Source organism: Benincasa hispida, chromosome 8 (genome assembly GCF_027475165.1).
Source record: "Benincasa hispida cultivar pf3 chromosome 8, pf3_genome.v1.1, whole genome shotgun sequence".
Lineage (NCBI taxonomy): Eukaryota > Viridiplantae > Streptophyta > Magnoliopsida > Cucurbitales > Cucurbitaceae > Benincasa > Benincasa hispida.
In genome coordinates this window covers 923,512-942,434 of record NC_143485.1, presented here as the reverse complement: position 1 = coordinate 942,434, position 18,923 = coordinate 923,512, and the positions used below count along the sequence as shown (strand labels likewise).

General features: G+C 36.7%; 1 protein-coding gene across 1 annotated transcript; it reads right to left on the bottom strand.

Moving 5' to 3' along the window:
• Nucleotides 1–5,591: 5,591 nt before the first annotated feature.
• On the bottom strand, nucleotides 5,592–9,082 carry LOC120082537 (Leucine-rich repeat (LRR) family protein). Its single transcript, XM_039037746.2, has 10 exons — nucleotides 8,843–9,082; nucleotides 8,675–8,746; nucleotides 8,491–8,583; nucleotides 7,843–7,924; nucleotides 7,687–7,743; nucleotides 7,387–7,451; nucleotides 7,191–7,286; nucleotides 6,922–7,008; nucleotides 6,748–6,828; nucleotides 5,592–6,660 (listed from the first exon to the last, which is right to left on the bottom strand). Exons 1-10 carry the CDS (start codon nucleotides 8,939–8,941, stop codon nucleotides 5,950–5,952), a joined length of 1,443 nt encoding a protein of 480 aa, XP_038893674.1. The 5' UTR covers nucleotides 8,942–9,082; the 3' UTR covers nucleotides 5,592–5,949.
• Between the last annotated feature and the right edge of the window lie 9,841 nt (nucleotides 9,083–18,923).

The following is an 18,923-nucleotide window of genomic DNA, read 5'->3' as shown; positions in this document are numbered from 1 at the left end:
TAGTAAGTGGGTGAAGGGTGTGCGTCAACACGTCCTACAGTCTCCTTCATTAGTTTGCACCATGAGATCATTCTTGCACTCCCTCATGGCGCCCTGGGAGCGTCCCCCTTCGGATGGGCTTGTGCAGTTGGTCAATATCAAGGTGAACTCCAAAAATGGATAGGGTCACTTTAGTTTTTGCCCCAATCGGATTTTTTTCCCTTCGAATTGGCTGCTTGGGGAGGAACTCTAAGACCTAAAATGGTGGGTCACACTTACGGAAAATTGTTAAGTTAATGATTTCTTGACCAAATCAATGATTGCTAATCATTATAGGAACAAGATTTGTTTTGGTATTAATGGCTAGTTGAGAATGTCTCAATTCAGAGGAGGGATAAATTGACCACCCTTTGGCGACTTTTGTCCTAAACCTTTGGAGCGTCATTGCGAAACTAGATGTCACATGGGGTTCATGTTAGTTTTGCTCAACTGTATTGGATGTTGTATGTTTTTCAACGAGTATTTTCTTAAAACCTAACATAGGTCAATATATTTTTGTTTTCAGCAACATGTTTGATTTTCCATTAAATGCCTCTAGTTTGACCGATTTCATACAATGGAAAGAGTCTTGTAAAACGTATTTCGTGGTAAACGAGCTCGAGTTTGTCATGGTTGAGGAGTATCCTCAAGTCCCAACCCGTGATGCACTACGAAGTGTTCGTAACGCATATGAGGTGTGGATGAAGGCTAATTCATTGACCTGACTTCACATATTGGCTAGAATACCTGATGCTTTGGCCAAAAAGGTTGAGAACATGGTCATTACACGTTAGATCATGGACTTGTTGCAAGAATTATTTGAACGTCAATTCTTACTTTTTGAGCACAAAGGGATGGATGACAATACCAGTAGTGTCAGTTCCTAAGTTAACCTCCAAGAAGAGAAAGCAAGTGTTGCTGACTCTGGTAATGTTCATCGAAAAAAGTGTTCTCTGAAATGGAACTTGGAGCTTATTTTGGTTCTGATGTTGATCCCACTACTCTCCAAAAGAGGAGAAAGTCTGAAGACGGTAAATATGATTTATTGGTCTTGGAGACGTGTTTGGTAGAGAATGATGAATCTGCTTGGATCCTTGATTCTGGTGCTACTAATCACGTCAGTTCCTTTTACCAAGGATTCAGTTCCTGGAAAACGTTGCCACAGGGAGAGATGTCTCCTCGAGTCAGTACTGGAGAGGTTGTTTCAACTATTGCTGTATGTAGGCTGAATTTGTTTTTGGACAAGAAACATTATCTTTTACTAGATAATGTTTTTGTAGTTCATCATATCAAGAGGAACTTAATCTCGGTTTCTTGTCTCATTGAACAAGGTTATACCATCTCCTTTTCTGAGAGTAAACTATTTATTTTCAAGAATGGGATGGAGATTGGTTTTGGTTCAATGGAAAGTAACTTATATGTACTAAGGCCGTTAGTCATAAAAGCCTTGTTTAACACTAAAATGTTCAGTACGGCGACAACAGTTGAAAGATGTAAGGTTTCTCCTAAGGAAAATGCCCATCTTTGGCATCTAAGTTTAGGTCACATCAACCTCAATAGGATTAAGCAGCTGGTGAAATGTGTACTTCTAAAGAGTTTAGAAGAAAACTCCTTGCCAGTGTGTGAATCATGCCTCGAATGCAAGATGACCAAACGACCTTTTACTGGAAAAGGTTACAGAGCCAAGGAAACCTTGGAGCTTGTACATTCTGACCTCGGTGGTCCGATGAGTGTTAAGGCTCGAGGTGGGTATGAATATTTCATCTCTTTCATAGATGATTATTCAAGGTACGGGTATCTCTACCTAATGCAACGTAAGTCTGAAGCCCTTGACAAGATCAAGGAGTATAAGGCTGAAGTTGAAAACTTGTTAGGTAAGAAGATAAAAACACTACAATCTAATCGTGGTGGAGAGTATATAGACCTCCAATTCTAGAACTATATGATTAAACATGGAATTACGTCCCAACTCTCGGCCTCAGGTACACCTCAGCAGAATGGTGTATCAGAAAGGAGAAATAGAACCTTGTTGGACATCGTTCGATCTATGATGAGTTATACTCATCTTCCAGACTCATTTTGGGGTTGTGTAGTGGAGACTACATGTTATATTCTGAACAATGTTCCCTTGAAAAGTGTTTCTGAAACACCTTTTGAGTTGTGGAGAGGCCATAAAGGTTGTTTATGCCACTTTAGGATTTGGGAGTGTCTAGCCCACGTGCTCATGACTAACTCGAAGTAGCTGGAACCGCGTTTGAAAGTTTGCCTCTTTGTAGGCTACCCCAGGGAAATGAGGGGTGGATACTTCTATGATTGAATGAAATGTTTGTTTCTACAAATGTTATCTTCTTGGAAGAATACCACATCAGGGATCATAAACCACAAAGTAAGCTTGTTTTACGTGAGATTTCTAGTGAGACTGAGAATACTGAGGGTTCAACAAGAGTTGTTGAACAGATCGATATATCAACAAAAATTGTTGAGGTTAGTACATCTAGTCAAGAAACTCAGGAGTTGAGACTGCCTCGACGTGGTGGGAGGGTTATGAACTCACCGGATTGCTACATGGGTTTAACTGAAGCCCAGAACATCATTTCTAATGATGAAGTCGAGAATCCATTGTCTTTTAAGCAAGCAATGGAGGATGTTGACAAAGATGAGTGGATTAAGGCCATGAACCAGGAGATGGAGTCTCCATGAACCAAGAGATGGAGACTATGCACTTCAATCAAGTCTGGGAGCTTGTGGATTAGCCTGATGGGGTAAAACCTATAGGGTGTAAGTATTGGGTTTTATGTCCTAAAAACTTGCAGTTTGTATAATGATAGTCATTTTCTATTATCAATATATTTGTTATTGATCTCATAAATTGTATGAAAGTCTAAGTCCAATAAACTAAGACCCATGACTATTGTATGAGTACTTGAACTTTATGTGGAGACATAAGAGTGGATCAGGTTCGAGTAAATAGTCAAAATGATCTATGGTACATGAATAAGGTTGGGTACCTTATTCTAGTAACACCATTGGATACGGCCTACTCTGTAGTTGTTACAACGAGTTGTAAAGTGCTACATACGTTGTGATCCTAATTCATACATGTTATGACATGAGGAATGAGGGCGTCCTATCCAATGAGTTTACATAAAATCAGGACCAAGAAATAAGTCACTCTCACTTTATAACATTGTTTACTATTTAAGACTGAGTATTTCACCTAGATGACCTAAATGACTCGATCTTAATCCTGAGCTAACTATGAACTCCTGTTTATTTGGGATTGCCCTTAGATTTGCACAGTTTAGGGTTGGCTCAATAGTGCCAGCTCAATAAGACTCCCATTTCAGGGGTAAGACCGGATAGATAGTTGGGGACATATGGTACAAGACGGAGTTCACACCTACCCGATTTAAGGATAGGAGAAAATTTGTTCTCTCAAGTACTGAATCCAGGTCTTGAACAAGGGGCCCTACCTTCTCATTGGGCTGAGAGATTTGGTTTGTTGATTGGATCACAAACTAGTTGTTCATTAGAGGATTAGTAGGGAGTTGAGGAATAAGATGTAATCTCAGGGGTAAAACAAATATTTGACCCAATCGTTATTACGAACAACCTGTGAAGGGTCGACTTGCTGATTATGGTTAAATCATGTGGACATAATATACCTACAGTGAGGGGAGTGCAACTATGGGCTTTAGTGGAATGACCCATTAGTTAACGAATGGAGATTAATCTGGTCTAATGAGTTTAGCCAATTAATCTCAAATCGTTGGAGCCCATGATCTATAGGTCCGTGAGGTCCCCTTATTAGCTCGTAACCAACTAGCTCTAGAATAGCGTGATAAGTTAATTTGAAACATTAAAATTAGAATTAAGGGAATTAGTAATTATATGAGATATAATTATGTTTAATTTTAGAATTAAACGGTATAGAAGAATTTATGTATTTAAATATGATTTAAATATATAAAGATGGATATGTGTTAAAATTAATTTAATATTTGATATTAAATTAATTAAGTTTTATTTATTAATTAATTAGTTAATGCAATTAATTAATTTTTCATTTTTAAAATCAAATAGATTTTAAATCAAAATTTGATTTTGGATAAAATTTAAAAAAAAAAAAAAGAAAAAAAAGAAAACTAAAACACAAATGGAAAAATGGGACTATTATCCATCACTTAACTAGCTCACTCATGAATCAACCATTTGGCCTTGTTTTCTCCATGCATGAGCTACAACTCATGCAGCTCTTCTTTTTGCATGCTGATCTGCAATATCATAAGAAGATTGGAGTGAAAGTCGGGCATGCAATCTACAGAATTTTTAGAGAAAATTCGATTTAAAGAATGGTTCTTCAACAATGGTTACTGCAGTGAGCTTTTCTCCTTCATCACTTGATTCAAGCTTGTTTTGAGTCCCACAACTCAATCTAGAGCACCAAGAGAATAGTTGGGAAGATTTTGAGGTGGTCTACAACAAGATATGAAGAACATTGCAGTTGGAGATGGAGCTTTGAAGAAGTTCTACAAGAGGTGTGTCTTGAAACCCATTTTTCTGTAGAAGCATGCTTTATATTATGCCAAAATTAGTGAATTTGAATGCATAGATGATCCTTGTGCTTCGGTTGCAATTGATACAATCCTATAATTGGTATTAGAGCGTCAAATAAGCATTCAATTTGGTTTAATTTTGGTTTGGTGGGTGTTTTATTTGAGAAATATGAAACTGATGAACTAATATGGTTTTCTGAGTTTTGGCTGTTTAATTCTCTTTAATTTCTCATTAAATTTGTAATTTTCTCTTTCTTGATGAGCTTTAATGTTTTCCCAAGAGTTTGTAATTTATTTGGAATCATTAGAGTAGAAATTAGGTTGTAAATCGAAGAAATAAGCATAGAGGCCGAGTTGCAGTTCCAAAAAAATCAGCCTCTGTTCTTATCGTCGTTGTGGTTCCAATTGCTAAACGATCATCTAGCTCCAAACACTACACGATGTGAAGAAAAGCTAGACAATCGTATAGCAATGGGCGCTGGTCATTGTGATGTTGAACGCTAGATGAACGTGTACTTATGAGAGCTAAATGATGCGTTCAATTTGCTATACGATAGCATTAAGTGATCGTTTAGCTTTGGCGTGAGAACTAAACGATACGTTGAATTTACTATTCGATGGTACAATATGATCGTTTAGCAACGATGCGCGCTAAGCGATGCAACGAAGTGCATTGCAATAGCGCTATCATGAGTGACAGAAATTGTGAATCAAAAGAATCATTTTAGGGTTTGTTTTTGCATGTAGAGGGGAAATTGCGGGAGAAGATCAAACTAGTTTTTTTTTTTTTTTTGAATGATAGACTAGTATCAACAGTTATTAATTATGCACTATATTAACACTGTTAAGGAATATGTTATTTCGAATAAGTAAAAAAAAGTGATTCTACCGTTGTTAAAATCACTTTTATCATTTTCAAAATCATTTATAATATGCTCTTGACCATTCAAAATCAATTTGAATAATATGAAAAACACATTTAGAAATGTAAAATCAAACACTAAATTCATTTTGAGGTATTAAAAACGTATCCAAATTTATTTCATTATTTGAAACTTGACAAAAATAATTTTAACAATTTCAAAATCAAATTTAGGGTAACAACTAGAAAAGTAAAAATCCTCCACCATTTCATCACGTAAAAGGAAAAATAAAAGAATTGTGTTAGTAAGCTAAGCTCCCCTCAAATCAAATGCCAAGTCTCCCAACATCAGTAGCCTATGCTGCTTCATAGCTCATAGCCAGACCCAAACACTGAAATGAGTTTCTAAAACTCATTGTCCTTTTCTATTACAGCATTCCAAACATTTGTTTAATCTTGGAACTGCCATGAGATCCAAATTTTCCCAAGTAACTGAATGGCCTTGCATCGAAATTACTCATCAGCCCATGTTGATGGTCCGCCCATTCCGATTTCAACTACTGGGGCTATTTGTAACCTTGCAACTCGGTCTTGGTTTTTCATTTCCTTTCTATTAGATGAAAATGATACCGAGTTAGCCTTTATACTCATGTCCTCTACTGCTTTCTCACCGACCTTTCCAAGATCAGCATTGATGTCTTCACCGCCATCGCCTCCAAAAAGCTGTTCGAATGGCATCTCAGTATCATCAATAACATCAACCTGCCTTTCCCTTTCCTTCTTTGCTTTCTTCTTCTGCTTTTCGATCTTGGTAAGTGTCTCCTTGTGTATTAGTGAAGATGGCTCCTTATTGTTTTTTGCCCTTTTCTGCTTTGAAGTCTTCTTATCCTTAGCAATATCATTGGTACCGTGATTTATCTTATTGTCAAGAGATGGAACTTCTTTCTCCTCCCTGGTGACCTTGTCCATCTTGCGTTTTTTGCACTCTGACTTCCTTTCCACGTCAACATCATTAGGATGATCAAGTTCACCATCACTGCCTCGACCAGACATATGTGTTTCAACATTATCTTTCAATTTTCCATCTTTTTTCCCTTTTTGAAGCTCTATTTTCTTGATTGAAGTGTCATCACCTTTATCACTCCCGTTATCCTTCTCATTCTGAATGCATTTATCAATTGGTCTAGCATTCAATACACGCAAGCCTGGAAGCAGTCGACGAATCTGCAGTTTCACTAGTCAGAAAAGAATTCGAGGAACATATCATTTAAAAGGGTTGAAGTAGAAAACTTGTAGAGAGTGAGGATGGACCTTTTTATCTAACTTAGCACTTTCAGCAATAGGATTCCCTTGAAGATTAAGATTCTTGAGATTGCCTAATGAACTCAATACCTAGAACAGTTCAAAAGGTGATTCATGAAAAAAGAGGAGAAAATAATGAAATTTTAAAATATTAAAGAAAAGGTTAGATAGGATTTATCTTACCTTCAGATCTGACCATCTCATTATGACATTATTTCCCAAATCCAAATTCAACAACTTCTTGTTATGAGCCAAATCATTGGGGAGCATCTGGATAGGGGAAGTATACTCAAGAATAAGTACAGACCAGGTGTCCAACAAACAAGAAGAATAAGGTGTTATCCCATCATTAAATAGTATTCAAAATTGGATTTAGTGCAATTTAAATAGTAATAAACAAGTTCTCAAGAGATCTGCATAAGACAAAGCATACTAATCCAAACAGCACATACCTTGATTTCATTGTGAGCAAGTCGAAGCTCTTTCAGTTCGATACAAGACTTGAGAGACGAATCAATAGATTGAAGCTTGCAATTAGAAAAAGATAGCTGAAACAAGGATAAATAAATCACTCCTAAGATCCTTGATTGCAGTCAAGACAGACTAATCTTCAGACAACAACCAACATAACAACAGCTTGATTCTTACTTTTTTCATTGATTTCAGTTTCAATAGAGAATCTCCAATAGTATGGATTGGATTTCTAGAAAGAACTGCAGAAAACTCAAAAGGTTAGAAAATAAGTTAGTTTGGGTTTCTAATGAGCATCACTCTTGAACATGCAAGTCAGATTTGAGAAAAAGAAAAGACTATTCTCAGAACATGTTATTTTAAAATTTTTAAAAAATAAAAATAAAAATAAATAAAAAAGAGAGAGAGGAAAAGATCTCGAATATGGCAACTACCAGAAAAGTATTAAAAGTGAACATGAAAAATGAGAAACCATACCCAGAGTATTCAGGTTCTTCATCTGATCAAGCTTGCAAATAGAATCAATCTCATTGTCTGTAAAGCCCCAAAAATGAAAGAATCCAATTAATCAGGATCATTATCAAGGTATAAACATGAACGAAGCACTGTATGTCAAACTACAACAAGGTTCACCATTCAAAATCAAAGCACATAAGCCAACAAGTGGTCTAATTTCGTCCATTGACTGAAGCTTATTCTTTCCCGCATTTAATACCTAATTAGAAAAAAGGAAAGGAAACTCAAAATCAAATCATAGCATAGCATCTACATCAATATATTTCCTGACTAAGAAAATGTTAACGAACACTGAGTTGCATCTATACTAAACAGAAATCCGTCCATATCACAAATCCATAGATTCCAAGAGATGTCTAAAATGAACAATTAGAACTAAATACTTAATCATATACAAAAAAGAAAAAACAAAAACAAAAACAAAAAACTATACCCCATTTGGAGTGACTAGAGAAAAAAGTATTTTTAAACAAAAATTATTTTTATTTAAACTCTTTGGCTAAAAACCGTTTTGACATGAACTTTTAATGTGCTTCAAAAGCTATACCTGAGCCAAAATAACTTATTTTCAAAATTAAACACTTGAAGAGTTAATCCAAATAGATTCTAGACGATGAATAATTCTACAAATGGACAAGGGTGGGTCTCTACATTCAAGAGAAGAGGTCATTTCATATCTCAAGGATCGAAACCCAGTTTTTAAGATTATGCTTATGGTCCATTGGCAATAATATAAGTAAGAGGAAGGATGAGTGTGGTACTTACAGTAAGTTTAGAAAGCCCCTCAATTCCTTTTAAGCTTTGAAGTTTGTTTTGTACAACTGAGAGCCACTTCAAATTCGTGCACGATTCCAACCCCTTTCAATTAAACGTCCAGAATGAATAAACGCCCGAATGATAGAAACATTGGACATATGAGTTAGGAGACCACAGAAAAACGCTCAAATACCTGAAGCGATGTTAGATTGTTGAATGTCAAATCGAGCTTCTCCAAGTTTTTGAAAACGGACAAACCATTTACCTGCAAAAGAACATGAATGCAGTAGAACTGAATGAAATGGAGAAACAGAGAAGACAAGAGGAGAGATTAACTAACAAAGGGAAGGGAGGATGGTACATCAGAAAGAGCCTTGTGATTGAGCTTGAGAGTAGCAATGGCGAGCGGGTCCTGGGTTGTGTTATCATTGAGAACTTGCTCTGTATTCAACCGAGTCATAGTCGTGAAAAACCCTAGTTGCTCTGCTACGAACTGACTGCTTCCGAAGACGCCTTCAAATTCTGCGGGCAGTGCTTGTCTGCTGGATTAATTCTACGGAGTGAACGTTTCAAGAAATTTGGCGTACTACGGAAAAGAGGTTAATTAGAATTGTAGGGTTGTTTTTTTATTTTAATTAAGTAAAAGGGGGGTTTTGAAATCAATTTGGGAAAAGGGAATGTTTTTCTTGAATTGAAAAGACGTATTCATTCAAAAATAAATAAAAAGAAAATTACGAATGCGTTTTTTGAAGGGACGCATTCAGTTTCGATAAAAAATATATTTTTTTATTTTTTATCTTTTATTCTTTTATTCTTTTAATAACCCTAAAATAAACCATCTCATTACTTTTGTCTTTTTATAGTGATAATAATATTAGTAATTTTTTAACAATATAAACAATAATGTTATTTTGATTAAGAAATTTTTATAATTAATTTGATATACTAAATATTAATTTTAATAATATTCAATTTGTTTAATTCCAAATCATTATTACCTAAAATCAACCATCTCATTAATCTCGTTTTTTATTTTAATAGTAATATTACTAACTTTTTAATAGTATAAACAATAATATTACTTTGAGATTAAAAAATTTCTATGAATGATTTGATATACTCAATATTAATTTTAATAGTATTCAATTAATTTAATTCCAAATCATTGTTTTTGTTTAAAGTTGTTAGAAACTTATGCAGAAATATAGATATTAACTCCCGACTATTGTAAATAATATTCAAGGTGCTTTAGGATGTGTTGTAGACTGCAAGTGCATTTTCTTGTTTGAATTTGATTAATAAATTTGATTATATGTATAATTTTCTATATTCATAACCAGAAGAAGATTCTCTATTATGCCTAGATTGATCATGTTGAGTCACATAGTGTCCACGATCGCCATGGCCTCTTACACTTGATGGTTGGTCCTCCTCTGTAAAATGTATAACCTCACCACGATATCTGTATATCATGTACTAGTCATGGACATCTGATGGACATGTGAAGTTTGTCCTTCTTCCGTACTTAGCGTACTAAGGGTTGTTGGAAAGAATTCAAATGTTGAGGGAGAAGGCATCATGGAAGTATGTATAAAGTGATCGAGTGAGGTTGTTGGATACTCATTCTGGAGATTAGATTGAATAAGAATATCTTGATGTCTTGTTGGATCACCTTGTTCTTCCATCGGAACATCACCATCGAAATATCGTACTCGATATATAGAGGTGAGTCTAAACAAGGCCCTTAGACCAGATAATGTCATACTTGGTAAACCGACTTGAAAAATAAAAGAATAACAAGTTAATGACTTTAAAATTTATTTTTTATGTAATTAAGCAATAAAATTAAACAATCATAGTAAACAATAAACTCATACCAACAAGTGATAGGATGCTCTTGCTTTCAGAGTTTTTATAGCATTTTAAAAACGCTATAAAAAAATCTCAGACTTTTAATACTATGGGTTGTCACGACTTTGCATAAAATGCTATAAAATACCTATTATAGCATTTTTTTCGAAGTTATCGTAAGTCTTTTCTCCTGTAGTGTATGGTAGTTGATGGCGAAGTTGAGGATCCATTGTCTTACAAGAAGGCAATGGAGGATATTGACAAAGATGAATGGATCAAAGCCATGAATCTCAAAATGGAGTTTATGTACTTCAATTCAGTATGGGATCTCGTAGATCAACTTAATGGGGTGAAACCTATAGGTTGTAAACGAATCTACAAGAGGAAACAGGATGCTGATGGGAAGGTGCAAACCTTCAAGGCTAAACTGGTGACAAAGGATTATACCTAGGTAGAGGAGTTGATTATGAGGAGACTTTCTCACCTGTTGCCATGCTGAAGTCTATCCGGATCCTCCTATCCATTGCCTCATATTATGACTATGAGATTTGGCAAATGGATGTCAAGACCGCTTTTCTAAATGGCAATCTTGAGGAGACCATTTATATGGTGCAGCCCAAGGGATTCATAACCCAAGGTCAAAAGCAAAAGTTTGTAAGCTCAATTGGTCAATTTATGGACTGAAACAAGCATCTCGATCTTGGAACATAAGGTTTGATACTGCGATTATATCTTATGGCTTCGATCAAAACGTTGATGAGCCTTGTATCTACAAGAAAATCACTAATAGTTCAGTAGTTTTTCTAGTGTTGTATGTAGGTGATATCCTACTCATTGGGAATGATGTAGGTTTACTGACTACAGTTAAGAATTGGCTAGCGATCCAATTCCAAATGCAAGATTTTGGAGAGGCTCGGTTGTTTTTTTGGGTATTCAGATCTTTCGAGATCGAAAGAACAAAATGCTAGCATTGTCTCAGGCGTCGTATATTGATAAGATGCTTGTCAAATATTCGATGTAGAACACTAAGAGGGGCTTATTGCCTTTCAGGCACGGAGTTACATTGTCTAAGGAACAGTGTCCTAATACACCTCAAGAGGTTGAGGTGATGAGACGGATCCACTATGCATCTGTTGTAGGCAGCTTGATGTATGTGATGTTATGTACTAGACCTGACATCTACTATGTAGTGGGGATAGTCAGTAGATATCAATCTAATCTAGGATTATATCACTGGACAGCCATTAAGAACATCCTCAGTATCTATGGAGAACGAGGGACTACATGCTTGTGTATGGTTCTAAGTATTTGATCCTTTCGGGATACACGGACTCTGATTTTTAGACTGATAAGGATTCTAGGAAATCCATATCAGGATCAGTATTCACTCTTAACGGAGGGGCAGTAGTATGGTAAAACACCAAGAAGGATGCACCGCTGACTCCAACATGGAGGCTGAATATGTAGGGGCTTGTGAAGCTGCTTAGGATGCCGTTTGGCTTAGAAAATTTCTGACTGATTTGAAAGTTATTCCAGATATGTCAAAGTTCATCACACTTTATTGTGATAATAGTGGTGTTGTGGCTAATTTCCGAAAGCCTAGGAGTCATAAGCGCGACAAGCATATAGAGCGGAAGTATCATCTCATCAGAAAAATTGTGCATCGAGGGGATGTGATTGTCACGAAGATAGATTCGGAGCACAACGTTACTGATCCGTTTACAAAGGCCCTCACGACTACAGTGTTTGAGAGTCACCTATAGAGTATGGGTCTATGGGACAGACCACGTTTGGACTAGGGCAAGTGGGAGATAATATACTGGGTGTGTTATGCCCTAGTTTATTATTTGTATACTTTGTATTTTTATTATATTGTACACTCCACTATCTTTAGGTCAAGTGGGAGATTGTTGGGGTTGATGCCCTAAATCTCGTAGGGTCCTATAGTTTGTAAAAATTGTATGAATAAACTCATTATGTATTTAATAAAATATGTGATATTTTATTCATTGTCTATAAAATATTTGATATTTTAGTTGCATTAACCACAAACCAATAAACTAACATCCAAGGTTATCTTTGTAACTTAAGCATGTATGTGGAGACATACGGGTGGATCATGTTTAAGTGATAACCTAAATGGTCTATAGTAAATGGATAAGGCTGGGTACCTTATCCTAGTGACATTATGAGTATGGCCCACTTTATAGGTGTTACAATTGTTATAAAGTGCTACAAATGATCTGATCCTGATCATTCATGTATTAGACATGCGAGTGGGTATATTCTATACAAAGGAGTTTGTATAAGACCGGAACATGAAATGTTTAGTCTCATTATATAACGTCGTTCATAATAGAAACTTACATTTCACCAGGATGACCATAGGTAACATGACCTGAATCCTAAGTGAGTTGTGAATTCCTGCCTATGAGGGCGGTTTTTTTATTTTTATGAGTGAGAGTGGCTAGATCGCCGACTCAACAAGCCTACAATTTTGGGGAGTTGGGAATACAGCTACATAAGATGGAATTCACTCCTTCCCCGAAGCAGAGGTAAGTAGATAAATTGCTCCCTTAAGGGTTGATTCCGAATCTTGAACAATGTGGCGCCATACCTTTTCCTAACCCGAGAGGGGTTTAATCATAGTGAGACTATGATCTATTGTTCATTAGTGGAATCAATGGTACTTAAGGAGTTAGATGTAACTACAGAGGCAAAACGATAATTTGGCCTAGTTGTACTTACAAGAAATTTATGAAGGGTCATCATACTGTTGATTGGTTATATCCAATCGACGCATAAATATATATGTAGTACGAAGAGTGCAGCTATCGATCTTTAATGGAGTGCCCGATAGTTAATGAATGGTGAATAATGTAATTAAAGAGTTTAATTAATTATTCACGAACCGTTGGAGCTTCAAACTACAAGTCCATGAGGTTCCCTTGGTAGCTCAATAGGATTTAGTTGAGAATCAGTTTTTGGATTAATGTGAATTGTTCAAATTAATAGAGGGATTTAATTATATATGATATAATTAAATTGTTTCAATTATATATGATATAATTGTCATAATGTATTTCATACATTATAGCTTAATGTGAGGAAATAAATATTTGAATGAGATTCACATATATTTTCTATGAATGTGATTCATAGTTGTTAAATTTAATATAAATATGATTTATATTAAATGTCATATAATAGAGAAAAGAAACTATAGTTTATATTGTATGTGATACAATATTAAAATTATAGGTTATATGTTATATTTGATATAACATATAATTTAATATAAATATAATATGATAAGTTAGTTATCATATATATTTATATTATATTATCATAGAAGCACTCTGGCTTTAGAGACTCCTAAGGAAACTACGCAAGTAGAATCCTATGATGGACCCATCAGAGTCGCGTTAGAAGAAGTTGCGGCAGAGAAGCAACAAGAGGTGGAAGAGGGGAAAAAGAAGAAAAATGAGAAGAAGGAAAAGAAGGTTGGAGAAGGTGAGCCATCCCATCATCGCAAAAAGAAGAAGAATAAAGAAAAGAATCAAGATGAAGAAGATGAGGAGGCCAAGCTAAGAAAGAAGAAAGAGAAGAAAGAAAGGAAAGAGCACAGACGTGAGGAAAGGCGCCTAAAGAAGGAAGAAGAAAAGAAGAAGAGGGCTGCAAGCCCAGAAATGGATGGAGAATCCACCTCCGTGAGGGAGGACAGGGGGGAACCAGCGCAACATAGGGAGTCGACGCAACCTGAAACAACGCAAGTTATTGTGGCCGATGAAGGCGAAGAAGGAGAAGCTACCCCCCTGATACGACATCACAAGGAGAATGAACTGCAAGGGTCTATCGTTGACCCTTTAATTTTTATCAACGCATTAGAAGAAAAGGAAAGGAGGAGAAAGGAAGAGGAAGAGAGACAAGAGAAAATGGAGCGGGCGAAACTCATCACCGTAGAAGGTGATAGACGAAGAATACTGCATGATGAGGAGGTTTGCTGCAATAACGAGATCTCGAGGCTTGAAGAAATAAGGCGAATTGAAGAGGAACAACGCCTTTTGTGGGCCTCTGAGCAATTCGTGGAAGAGTTTGAAAGAGAAGTGAGAAAAGAGGAAGAAGAAGAAAAGAAAAAGAAGGTAGAAGAAGAAAGGAGAATGAGAGAAGAGAAGGAGAGGAAGTGTGAAGCCAACAGACAGCATTTGATTAAGAAGAAGGGCAAGGAACTTGCCGAACGAGAAAATGAGGAACAACACAAGGAACGGGAAAGAAAACAAAGGCAACAATCCCGCCTTACGTTAGCCAAGGGTAAGGGCAAAGCGGTCGCAGAAAGCAGCAAGCCCGCGTTGGCAAAGGTGCGTCCATCAAGAAAGAAAGAGAATGACAATTTGTTGATGGAGATGGGCCTTTTCCCTGCGCCAATGCCACTACCAGATCTAATCACGAGCGTTATCGTGGAGCATGGTTGGGACACATTTTGCCAGTGCCCAGCCATTGTTGTTCCAAAGGTAGTGCGCGACTTCTACCATGGACGGCTACATGGCACCAAGGATGTGGTGACCATAAAAGGGCAAGTGGTTCCTTTCAACGCAAGGGACATCAATGAACTATACCAAATGAAGGATAACTCGGATGCACCGGGCAACAAAATCATTGATGATCCTACGGAAGAACAATTGGAAGATGCATTGCGAGTATTAATGTAACCAGGCACTAAATGGTCGGTTTCTTTAAAAGGCATCAAGACCCTGGCGTCTAAAACTCTTCTTTCGGAGGCAAGGATTTGGGTTTATTTGGTTAAAAAGTGGCCGATCCCAACTTCCCATAACAAGAAAATTTCAAGGGATCGAGTTATGGTCGCATATTGTATTACGCACGGCATTCCAATCGATGTAGGCCGATTGATCGCAAGTCAAATTCGAGGTTTTGTGGGACACATTAGAGGACAATACTTCTTTCCATGGACTGTCTCAAGTCTATGCCTGTCAATGGACGTAGGCATTAAGGAGGAGCCCATGCAAGAAGTCCACGGCCTCATCAATATCAAAATCTCGAGGCTGCTCCGCACAACCTTCTTCTTTTTCCCTTCCTGAGCACTTTACCTTCCTTCTTCTTGCCCCAAATTCTCCAACCGCATATCCAGCAGCCCCATCCTCACCTTCAGCATCATCACCATAACCTTCCATTCCACCATCGCATATTAATGACCCACACGATTTGGGTAAAGGCACCTCTGCCCAATCCCAAAACATTGTTGGCGAGACATTGCAGGCACCACCCACTGTCAACTCTTTAGCTGCTGAGTTAGCAAAAATACGGTCCTTCTTCTCCCAACAACAACAACTCTTCGCTCAGCAACAAGCCTTCTTCAACCAGAGATTTGATGGGGTAATGGAGCAAGTCGATGATATACAGTGTAGTGCTGCTACGTCAAAGGAGGCGTTGATTAATATTCAGCACAAAATTTATAAGGTTCATCGCCACCAAAGACAGATTGCGGAGCGCAACCATGAGTACTTTAACTTTCTCAGCAAATCTTCATGGTCCCATGGTGCCTCCGCATCTCAAGCAGCACTTGAATTTTGAAGAAGCCCTTTCAGTACCACATCAGAACCCTCCTCCAGACCCTCCTGGTCCTCAACAATAATCTTTACATTTTTATGCGGTCATTCTATACTTTTATTTAATTCATTATTTTTCATTAGTTAACAAAATTCTTTTATTCTTTGTATAGGCAACAATTTTTGTATTGCGTTAATTTTTAATTCTTTGTATACTTAGTGAATTTTCAATATAATTAAGTAACCATTCTCTTCTTTTTGCCTGTGCCTTTTTCTTTATCATCCTTTGTCAATATTTGCGATATTCTTGATCTTTACTTTTGCGTTATTCATTGCGCTACCATGATGTATAAGATGCATGCACTTAGAAACATTTTCCACACTTTGTAAATTCCGACTAACACTTAGTTAATTCGTAGCTTAGCAGTACTTTATCTTTTATCTTTCAAAGTTTTGCTCAAACCTTCTTTTTAAAAATTTTTTCTAAGTGTTTGTTTATTCTGTCCAAACAATGCAATGAGAACCTTGCGCATCTCTAAATTTAGGGGTGGGGAAGGTCTGAATAGATGAGATCAAGATTATGCGGTCATTAAGAAAATTGCGTTCATTTTTCATTTTAAAAAAAATATATTTTCAATAAATTTTCATACAGAACTCCAATGTCAGCGCAAGGGAAACCCAAAACATTCCCAACCTGATAAGAGTTAGTTATGAAAGGAACCTGCTCGTAGTTGGATGTTTGCATGACACCCGTGGGAGTAAGCCAAAACGAAGATAGGTTTCCAAGAACAACGCAATATGAAAAGAGAAAAATGCAAAAGAAAATAAAAGAATGCAGAGACAACTCCTCTGAAATTCAAGAGTTAAAGTTGAAATTGGCACACAACCGTAGTTGGATGTTCGCATGACACACGTGGGAACAAGTCAAAACGAAGAGTGTAACCATGACCAACAGTCTCTAATAAATGACACAAAACTTGACCACCGCATACGGACGCAACAAATTGTTTTGATAAAGAAGAGGTAAACATTCTTTTTAAAACTAGAAAAGGATTTTTGAGCAGAAATTTGTAGGATAGAAGAATAAAGTAGGGCTTTAATATGAATTAGCAAGGATAGAAGAAAATTGCGTTGTTAAGTAATGTGCCTAAGTGGAGCATTCGGAGGAACCAATCGACGCAAAATTTAGGATAGGAACTGAGCATTTTTGCCTTAGTAGAAGATATGCTTGAGGACAAGCATATATCTAAATTTTGAGGTGTGATAACTTGTAGAAATACAAGTTATTTAGACTGCTTTATTTAGATATTGCGGCCAAAAGAGAGTAAAGTTGCGTCAATTGTATGAAATTAGCTAAGAAATACAATAATTATAAATTATCGCAAATACACCCACTAACACCATTGCGATGATAGAAAAGAATATTTTAAGTCTGTTTTGCAGGAAATCCAGTCACCGTATGCGCTCATGACTCAAGAGAGAAAGATTAACGCATCTACGTCACATTGCGCCCATCATTTAGGAATGAATAGACGATCAATGCAATGACGGCGCAATGCGACAGTCGATCCAGAGATGAACTTCAATTGCATGCGGTAATAAAAACAACATCGTATGCGGATACAGATCGAAAGATGCAAATGAGCAACCCAAACACGGAGGATTGTGACATGTGTACAACTAACCGTTGTGCATATTCGACGGACTGGTTGCATAATAGAAGGAATATTTATTCCACCATTTTCAAAATTTCCATAACAATACAGTGGGGACCACAAATCAAAGAGTCAAAGCTTTCATCTATAAATACCCTCAAAGAATTCACTGAAAAATATACTTGATACGGAGGAAAATTGATACGAGGCTATTGAGAGAGAGTTGATCTGAGTGCTGATCAGAGGAAACTGGGAAGAGAAGAGACAAGGTCGAGAGGTAAGTCTCAATGCAATTCTGCCAAATCCCCGTCGAGAAGCTCTGTACTTAAGATCCCTTCTACCGGTTGAGCAAGCCTGAGAGGGAAGTTAATCCTTCCATTCACTCCATCAACGCCGACAAGAGATTCTCTATTCTAGATCTATGCCAAGACGTTGGCGCTTATTTGTATTTGTTTCTAACTCTCATTCATCAATTATATTTCATCTTCTTAATCTCTTCATTCACAACCATGTATCAGACGCTAAATAGTATTATTGAATGTCTCGATCATTTCCATTTCCACTTCTCTGTCTATTTTCGTTCCTCCATAAATCATTTTCTCCACGATGTTTTCTTACTCCCTTGGTGATTAATATGAATTAAACAAGTAACTTAATCTGTGCTAAAGAAATAAAGATGTTTAGCTCAAGCATGCTAGAGGACATCTTTACCTGTGAGAGCAGAAGTGAAGATGCCATTCTGATCTGTCGAGAGAAGGTTAGAAGAATGCATTAACTAAAGAAAGAAGTACTTCCAGAGATGGAAGCAACCTTGCGTTCATTACGTTTGTCCCTGTTTCACCACAGAGATGTGGGAACGCGCCCGATCATCGAGAGGTGTACGCCAAGGGAAAAGCGGAATTGTACTTATGCCTTTAACACAATTAAGGAACTTGCGATGTTTGTACTAATTATCTTTTCTCCTTCTATTCCACACATAAGACTTGCCACCACATAACACAATCTTTGTATATTCTTCACAGTCAGTCTCAACCTCGATATCTTGTATCATGTAACCTGTATCTTGTATCATCATAGTTTAGGTTTATTTTATCGCACTTTTCTTTTATCGCAATTTACTTTATTATCGCATTTTTTTTTCGCTTACCTTTACTTTATCGCATTTTCAAATACCTGTACACACACCTTTATTAATTTGAAAAACCCCTGATTGCATATATCACAAATATAACTCAATTAACCTAAAACAATCCCTGTGTTCGACCTCGGATCACACCAAGAAACTTGCGGTGAAATTATACTTTGTTTCAACGCAAGAAAACTTGTGACAACGCACAACATACTACAAGAACATTCATTAATAACGCATATC

Coding starts and splice junctions, on each gene's coding strand:
- LOC120082537 (XM_039037746.2), bottom strand. CDS start 8,941: ATGACTCGGTTGAATACAGAGCAAGTTCTCAATGATAACACAACCCAG. Junction 8,584..8,674: donor ACAATCTAACATCGCTTCAG/GTATTTGAGCGT, acceptor TTTAATTGAAAG/GGGTTGGAATCGTGCACGAA. Junction 6,661..6,747: donor GTGCTAAGTTAGATAAAAAG/GTCCATCCTCAC, acceptor GTGAAACTGCAG/ATTCGTCGACTGCTTCCAGG.